The 9,218-nt window shown below is 46.2% G+C and overlaps 1 protein-coding gene across 1 annotated transcript in view; it reads left to right on the top strand.

Annotated features, from left to right (window-relative positions):
• Window positions 1–859: 859 nt before the first annotated feature.
• LOC116911140 (histone H3.3A) overlaps window positions 860–9,218 on the top strand; it is an 11,439-nt gene continuing 3,080 nt past the window's right edge. Inside the window, exons 1-3 of the mRNA XM_032914992.1 lie at window positions 860–982; window positions 2,466–2,615; window positions 3,879–4,032. Coding sequence (XP_032770883.1) covers window positions 2,488–2,615; window positions 3,879–4,032 — 282 coding nt within the window. The 5' untranslated portion in view covers window positions 860–982; window positions 2,466–2,487. The remainder of the gene's footprint in view (window positions 983–2,465; window positions 2,616–3,878; window positions 4,033–9,218) is intronic.

The following is a 9,218-nucleotide window of genomic DNA, read 5'->3' as shown; positions in this document are numbered from 1 at the left end:
GGGTTGAAAGGCCCACTCTTGGTTTATACAGCTACAGCTGTGTTGCACATTGTTTCAAAGGCTTACAAAACACAGCCATCTTGCACCAAGAACCGCGGCCTAGGGAGAGGGTGAGCCCTGTCCCTCCTCCCCGGTGCCACCACCTGCGACGCGCTGGCAGTCTCCGCACTGCCCCGCAGGCAGCACCTGGCTGCCCGGCCACTCTCGGGCTGGACTCCCGGACCAACTTGTCCTCAGGCGACTTGGCCCGACCCTCCGGACAGGCCCGCGCTCAGCAGGGAGCAAAGGCGGGAAGAGGCCCGCGGGCCCCCGCCCCTGCCGCGCCGCGCGGTTCGAAAGTGGGCGCCGCGGGACTGGGGTTCCACTTGCCAGCTTCCTGCTTGGGCGCGTTTTCAACTGGGGCGCGGCGACCTCACGGTCCCGGCCTCCTCCCCGCCCCCACACGGGCCGAGCGCCTCGGGGGCGGCGCCCCTCCCCCCGCAGGCCGGGCGCTGGTCCGCAGCCTGCGCCGCCCTCCCCTCCCCCACTCCCCTCTGTGCACCCCAAAGCTGGGCTTCGGGGGCCCACTGTGACGCCTGCGCCCGGCAGGGAAGAAGTGCGGGCGGGGGAACAGACTAGGGCGGACGGCTTCTCGGCGGGCCCCGCGGCCCCTCGGCGTGTCTTTTGTGTTTGTACACACCGCGAGAGGCGGCGGGAGGAATGGGCGGGCGGCGCGCGGGGGAGGAGCGAGCGCGCGCCAGCGAACGAGCGCGCGGGGGGAGGGGAGGGGCGGGGGCGTGCGGGGGCCCTGGGCGGGGCCGAGCCTTCCCTCCATTGTGTGTGATTGGCTGGCGCGCGGCGCGGGGCGGGGCGGCGTGTGTGGGGGGAAAGCCTCGGTGTCAGCCATCTTTCAATTGTGTTCGCAGCCTTCGCCGCGCCGCCGCCGCTCTCTAACGCCAGCGCCGCCTCTTGCTTGCTGAGCTCCAGCCGAAGGAGAAGGGGGGTAAGTTTCTCCGTCTGCCCGCTTTCCTGGGGCCGGGCCCCGCTCGCCGTCGGCCTCGTAGCGGGCCACGGAGGGCACCCACAGCCCCCCGGGCTCGACCCGCAAACTTTTTGGCGCAGAAATGGAGATGGGGAGCGAGTTTCCCTTCCGCGGGCGGCGGCGGCGGCTCCCCCGTCTCTCCCTCTCAGCCCAGCAGAGGCACTGCCGCGGCGCCGAGCCTGTCTCCCTCCGGCGCCGCGGGCTCCTCTTTCTTCGGTGAAATCCCGCCCGCCGCCCCTTCCCGGGACCCCAGACCATCACCATGTCCCGCGCGAGCCTCTTAACTGCCGCCTCCGGGTCCCGGGCCCCAGTTTTTCGGGCGCAAAGGGGTAAAATCGTCGCCGCTTTCCACCCCGGGCTAACTCGCTTTTTGCTGCCTCCCCACAGTTGTGCCTGAGCTTCACCATCTTGTCTCTTCTCTGGTCACCGACCATATTTTTCCCCCCGTTTCTCTCTTCCCCATTTTAAAATGGAAGAGAAAAAAATTTTAAGAACATTTTTTTGCCTTTTTTGGAGAAAAAGAAACTTGATGCATATGAAATGCAGAAAACAAAAAAAGAACTTTTGCATTTTTTTGGAGAGCGGCACGTGGCAGAGGATGGGGTATTTTCGAACGATTTGCTGTTTGTCTCTGGAAGGGAATCGGATACGTTTTCCAATTGTTTCCATTTTGTGCTAGTCTTGGGGAGCCGAGTCGCTCGCTGCCAGCGCGGGTTGCGGGGGCCGAGACGGACAGGTCGGGTACCCCGAACCTAGGGACCCAGGGGAGATAGAACCAAAAGTTTATGTGGTGCTGGGTGGGCCGGGCCGGCGGTGTGGAGCGCTAATTAAGCCTGGGTGCGGGGCAGTCGGCTTCCATGTCGAAGCCCGGGAGGGGGACGGGCTTTGTGGAATGCTCGCTGGCGATGGCTGTTGTTCTTGTCTTTTGAGACGCCTTTTTGTCAATTATAAAGAAACAAATCCCAAGAATGTTTTTAGATATTTACATCAATCCAACTGCCAAGCGCGAGGGGGGCCGCCAACCCGGCGGGGAGGGGCGCTGAAACCTTTTTCTAAATTTTATTTTGGCTGTAATTTGACTCGACGTTTCTGCGTTTGTGGCTTCGTTCGTTCATTTGACTTCTTTGCGATCGAATGTTTGCAGACGTTTCTAATTTCTACTTTAATTAAAGGAATTGAATCAAAAGCCAAGGGGGGGCCTCTCTGGTTTTGGCAGTTTATCGCTCGGAATTAGCTTTATAGAGTATTAATGCTGACAATTTTCTAGTTTGTTTTAAAACATATTTGGGTGATAGACGTAATCCACGCCCTTCCCAACTAATTATATAACAGCAGCAACCCCCCCCCCTTACTGATTAATTTTCAGGTTGGGGGTTTTCTGGCAGGAATATGTATGTTTTAGTTGAATACGATGGGTTTTTTTTTTTTTTTAAACACTGATAGGTAAGTAAGGAGGTGCTCATACCATGGCTCGTACAAAGCAGACTGCCCGCAAATCCACTGGTGGTAAAGCACCCAGGAAACAACTGGCTACAAAAGCCGCTCGCAAGAGTGCGCCCTCTACTGGAGGGGTGAAGAAACCTCATCGTTACAGGTATTTATAAAAGGGCGAGGACTGGGAGAGTGTCTAAATAGTATGTTCATGTATTTTAACAGGAAGATAGTCATGCTTTTTGCTATGGGAAAAGGATGTTTCTCTCTTGAATAATTACTACTGCTTGAATATATTTGCATATGTTCGTTTGTGAACATAAAGTATTAAGTATCCAGTGTGATCACTAACATTTGAAGCTGTAATCTGATCTAAAAACCTAAAAGACATAGTATATTAAAGTAATAGTACACGTTAGTTAATATTTTAAATAGCCTTTTTTTTTTTTTTTTAACTAGTAAAGTCTCACTTTTTAGGTAACTCCTCACTTATGGTAAAGTAATAACTTATGGTAGGGAGACCAGTGAAGTTCCCATTGGTCATATTTACTTGGTAGGTTTTTTCCCTCCTTTATTACCTCATTTAGTTTTAATATAACCAGTGTTGTTAAGGACATCAGCCATTAGAGGGCACACGTTGCCCAAATTTACATAGACAGATTTTACAGTGAAGCGCATGAGAGTAGAAGAAATACGTCAGAATTAGAGGTAAAACAGTTCTGTAGGCAATAACTTAATTTTTTTGGCTGGGCAGTGGTGGGGCATTTAATTGCAGCACTCAGACAGACAGATCTCTGAATTTGAGGCCATTCAGGGCTGTTACATAGAAACTCGAGGGGGCTAGGGGGAGGTTTCTTAATGAAAAAACTGTACAAACAAGTTTTCAAACTTAATTATGACTGATAGAATGCTGGGAGGTAAAACAGTTTGAAGTGAATCGTTGAATTATGTAAGCCTTTTAGATGGGGTAAAGGAAAGTGATGCTAACTCAGAAGAGGTTGCTGCTAGCCTAATAGCTCACGTGATCCCAAGTTTGTATATTTAACATAAGGCAGGCTTGCCTGGACCTCACTGTGTAGAGGCTCCTGTCGTGTCTGCAGCCTCTGCACCCTGAGTTCTGGTACAAGTGTAAAATACAACCAGCTAGCTCAAAGTCTCAATTCTTAGTGCAGATGGATGAGTTATGTTTGCATGAAAGTGAAAATGAATATATGGCTTTGATAAACTGCCTTATCGTGCTTTTGATTTTAAAGGTGATCTTTTTCTTAACAGGATTGACTATTCAGGTCATAAAACTGATCTGTGAAATTTGGTGTTGAAGAATAGTTGAGTGGGTCTTTTTGAAAAATTACTGCATATCTTTAAAGCTGACCACTTTTCGTGTCATAGAGATTTAGTAACAATTTCTTTAATGTTAACTTTTTAGGCCTGGTACTGTAGCACTCCGAGAAATCAGACGCTATCAGAAGTCCACTGAACTTCTGATTCGCAAGCTCCCCTTTCAGCGTCTGGTGCGAGAAATTGCTCAGGACTTCAAAACAGACCTGCGCTTCCAGAGTGCAGCTATTGGTGCTTTGCAGGTAAATGGATGGGCGGGGAAGACAGACCCTCATTTTGTTTGTTCCTGTTGTGTAGCAAGAACGGTTCCAAACATCTTATTGTTTCTCATGCAACTGTAGTTACAAGCCTGTAATGTAATTTAAAGGTCAAATAGTACAAGGTATCTGGACCAAGGTGGTGGGCACACCTTTAGTCTCAGCCCTTAGGGAGGTTCAAGGTCGTCCATAAAATCCTAAGTCCTAATAGATTCTGAAGCCTAATGCAGTTGTCGTTATTTTAATTTTTTAACCTTGTATATTGAAAGCAATGCCTAAAATTCTGGCTTGGTTTTTAGAGTAGGCCGTATTCAAGAATTACACACGAGAGGTAATTGTGATAGAACTGCCAGGAAAGGAGCTTGAAGACAAGTGGATCTGTAAAGGAACAAGGACTGGACACGTGCAGTTTGCTAAAGGGAACTATAGAGTTCCTGTCAAGTAGGAAGCACAGTCTGAATTTAACCTTAGTTCTAGTGTTGGGAACAGTGATCGGGAGTGGTTGTATATGGAAGCACTAATGACTTCTAACAAGATTAAAATTGAGATTAATAAAAAGACTTGACAGGTGTTTGGGGGTATAATGCCCTTGTATCTCAAGTATGAAGAGATGGGGCTGGAGAGATAGACATGGCTTAGTGGTTAAGCGTGCTGCTTTTCCAGAGGTCCAGGGTTCAACCCCACAACCACATGGCCTCTCACTCCGGTTCCAGAGGATCTGACCTCTTCACACAGACACAAAAGACATGCAGGCACAGCACCAGAGAAAGTAGAAATGGAGGTCGCTGGGCAGTGCCACACATCATCATTGGAGGGTTTTAAAAACTACTGTTGCTGTGCTTAGCTTTTGCTTTATATTGGAGAAAGATTTGATAGGTGGATTCTGCTCTGATGTATGATTGGTCAAGCTGTTTCTATGGTTGGGCTAAACTTCATTTGATTGGTGAATTCAAGAATAGGCATACATCTATTACATTTACACGGGTTGGAATTACTGAAATTTCACTATCAATCTTCATAGTGTTCCTTTAGAATTTTATGTTTCTGTTTCAATAGCTGCTTATCTATCAATTCCTTTGAATAAATGCAATTACTAAGATCCCCAAGATGAGCTACTCTCATTAGTAGGCCGTGATTAACACTGTACTTGTAAGTCCAGCATTTTTTTAAATCTTACATGCAATAATAAAGCTTTGAAATTGGGGTTGGGGATTTGGCTCAGTGGGAGAGCGCTTGCCTAGCAAGCACAAGGCCCTGGGTTCGATCGCCAGCTCTGGGGGAAAAAAAAAAAAGCTTTGAAATTACTAAGCATTTTGGCTGGAAAACTTAGACCATCCATGTGTAAATATCCATTGTTATTATTTAGTTACATAATTACCAGCAAGCATGATTTTGAGTAAAATATGCATTATTTTTTTAATGTCCTGGGTTTTTTGTTTGTTTTTAATTTACATTTCAAATGTTATTCCCTTTTTCAGTTTCTCATCCATAACCCTCTATCCTATCCCCCTCCCCTGATTTTTTAATGACTGAGTTTATTTAGGTTTATGCTCAGAAAGCCAGCTATGTGGTTAAGGGTGACCTTGAACTCCTGATTCTCTGTGTCCCTGAAGACTGGGGTTACAGGCAAGCTCCACCATAACTGTGTTATATGGTGTTTGGGATTAGATCCAGAGCCCTGTGCTTATTAGGCAAGGTTTCCTCCTTTCCTTCCAAGGTAGGGTTTCTCTAGCTCTTGGCTGTCCTAGAACTCCCTTTGTACACCAGGCTGTCCCTACCTAACTCACCTGCTTCTGCCTCCCTAGGTACTAGGATTAAAAGTGTGCACCACTGCCTGGCTAGGCAAGCCCTCCAGCCAGCTACAGCCACCATCTCGATGGGAGCGGCAGGTGGCTTTAGTCAAGCTGAGGGAGGCCAGGGGTCTCTGATTTCCAGGCCTGCCAGGACTGCATACACATAGTGAGATCCTTTTGTAAAAACTAAAGAGCACAGTGATCTCTAAGGTTAGAGATGCTGCCTGGTGTAGTCCTATCCTTGCCTGCATATTCAGGGTCCTAGGTTTAGTCCCCCCCCTAGTACCACAGACAGAAAAGATAGTCATTTGCTTGTGGAAGAAGGATATAGAAGCAGATGAGGTAGGATTTTAAACAGTGCTTTTTAATCTGTTGTGATGTCTCGTAACTTTTATAATTCCAGCACATGTGAGCCTGAGTGAGGCAGGCTTGCTGATGTAAGTTCAGAGCCAGTCTGGGCTACACAATAAGACCTCTTAAAAACAAGGTACTCTATTTTTTGGCTTTAGAGTTACACGATTTAAGTTGGACATAATAGGGTGTGCTAGTCTGTAATGCCAACACTCAAATGAGAAGTGGCAGGAGGATTATTTGTCAACACCAGTTTGCACTATATAGCTAGTTCAAGATTAACCAAGAGTACATATTATCCTGTCTTTTCTAGACATTTCATGCCTTTAATCCCAGCATTTGGAGGGCAGGAGCAGGCTAATATAGGCCAGCCTAATTTCAGGATAGCCAGGGGTACCACAGGGAAACCTTGTTACAAAACAAGATTATAGGAACTGGTGAAAAGCCCAATCTTCCTGCTTTAATTCCTGTCTGCATCAGGCAGCTCATGACGACCTGTAACTCTTCCCAAGGGGATCCGACATCCTCTTCTAGCTTCTGGGGGCACTAGAATGAATGCATGGATGTGGTACACTTACAGACAAGCATAGACACCACACACACTGTAGAGAGAGTCTTGTGCACTGTGTAGAAGCATCACCTGTCAATAAAACTGATGGCCAGTTAGCTGAGGTGGGGTTCGGCATCTGGCAGAGGGAGAAAAGAATTCTGGGAAAAGTAAGGTAGGAAGATTGTCCCATGCTGAGGAAGTCAGCTAAATGAAAGTGAGGAGAGGTAGGTAGTCAGCCATGTGGCAGATATAGACTAGAATAAACATGTTATATAAGTTTCAAGCTAGACAGGAAACAAGCCAAAGCTTATAGCCTAGGCATTTATTCATAAATAATTAGGTCTCAGCCTTGTTCTGGGAACAAAGAGACTGGGTAGAAAACCTGGTGCTTAAAACATAAATTAAAAATTCATTCCCCCCTCCCCCCCGGAGCCGGGGACTGAACCCAGGGCCTTGCACTTCCTAGGCAAGCGCTTCATCTTTTCTTTAAAGTACATAGTTTAACTTATAAAACAATGCTTGTGGGGGTTGGGGATTTCCTCAGCTCAGGGTGGGGGAGTACTTGTCACCCACCCATATTTTTTTTATGTTTATTTATATATTATGTATATATTTATTGTATATAAGTACACTGTTGCTGTCTTCAGACACACCAGAAGAGGGCATCAGATGTCATTACAGATGGTTGTGAGCCACCATGGGGTTGCTTAGAATTGAACTTAGGACCTCTGGAAGAGCAGTCAGTGCTCTTAACCACTGAGCCATCTCTCCAGCCCATATATTCCAAGAGCCCCAAAGGATTCCTAAAACTGCAGGACTTCAAATTCTGAATATTACTGAGGTCTTTTTTTCTTTCGGAGCTGGGGACCGAACCCAGGGCCTTGTGCTTGCTAAGCAAGCACTCTACCACTGAGCTAAATCCCCAACCCCTGAGGTCTTTTTCTTAAACTTTAAACAATATAACTTAGATATAGTTCAGATAACAGTAAAGGAGGTGGGATAGTTAAAACAATGAACTTTTGTTGTGTAGTCTCAATAGAGCTTAATCTAGGGCCTCCTCCTTCCTTCCTATGTGTAGCACACTACACAAAGTACTCGGAATTATTTCCCAAGCTTGCTGTTTTGTTTTTTTTTTTTTTTTTTTTTTTTTTTTTTTTTTTTTTTGGTTCTTTTTTTTTCGAGCTGGGGACCCAACCCAGGGCCTTTGCGCCTCTAGGCAAGCGCTCTACCACTGAGCTAAATCCCAACCCCTGTTTTGTGTTTTTTAAATGGGGTGTTGGTTTTTTCTTTTTCGTTTTTTGTTTTTTGTGACAGAGTCTATGTAGTCTTACCTGTTCTTGAACTTGTAGACCTGGCTGAGCTGTAAACTCAGATTTGCCTTTGCCTCTTGAGCACAGGGATGAGACGTACATCACTATCTATGCTGGCCAACTATTGTGAGGCGGGGTTTCACTTGGTCAGACAGATCTTGTCTTGGACGTGCAGATCTCTTCCTCCAGCTTCATGAATAGCCAGTTTGGATTGCTGACCTGTGCCACCAGTCCTGGCACAGTGTCCTGCTAATAAGCTTAAAATTATGGAATGTGTGTTGGGTATGAAGCCTCGCACCTAGGGTCAGGAGGTTGTGGTAGGAATATTACCAATATTTAAAACCATCTTGGGCTAGTGTAAAACCCAATCTCAATTTTTTTTTTCTTTTAGCATTTTAATCATTTAATATGTTCAGATCATGGTTGGCAGTAAAAGGAAACTGAAGGTTGAGAGTTGTGGAGCCAACTATACAACTAAAGGAAAAGAAATATAAAACTAAATTTAGTTCAAAGAGGTAGGGTGATTAGGGATAATAGGGAATTGACTAATGTAATGCTTACCTCTTTAAATATCAAGGAGCTTGAACTAAAATGTTTTAGGTTAAGGATGAACAATTTTGATACAGTGGGGCCATAAATGTACTCAAGTGTTATAAAGTCTAGTTATAATATGCTTTTTTCTTCTACCATTTCAAACTAAGTTTTTTGAGTTGTCAATTAGACTTTATTTAGAAACAGGATTTTTTTTTTTTTTTTGGTTCTTTTTTTTTTTTTTTCGGAGCTGGGGACCGAACCCAGGGCCTTGCACTTCCTAGGCAAGCGCTCTACCACTGAGCTAAATCCCCAACCCCTAGAAACAGGATTTTATTGTGTGGATCCAAGCTGGCCTCGAACTCAGATTTCCTGCTTCTGTCTTCTGAGTATTGGTATTAAAGGCATGCTCCACCATGCTGGGATTTCTATATAGTTTTAACGTTAGAGGGACTTAGGAACATTTGCTAGTAGAACTGAATTTATTTGTGCTCTGATCTAGCTCATAGTCTTCCGAGAACACAACTCGTAGGAGCAATTGGTCTCAGAAACATGGCACTTGGGGTTGGGGATTTAGCTCAGTGGTAGAGCGCTTGCCTAGGAAGCGCAAGGCCCTGGGTTCGGTCCCCAGCTCCG

Source organism: Rattus rattus, chromosome 10, assembly GCF_011064425.1.
Source record: "Rattus rattus isolate New Zealand chromosome 10, Rrattus_CSIRO_v1, whole genome shotgun sequence".
Classification (NCBI taxonomy): Eukaryota; Metazoa; Chordata; class Mammalia; order Rodentia; family Muridae; genus Rattus; species Rattus rattus.
Note: the sequence above shows the minus strand (reverse complement) of the source record. Positions and strands in the feature narration are given on the sequence as shown.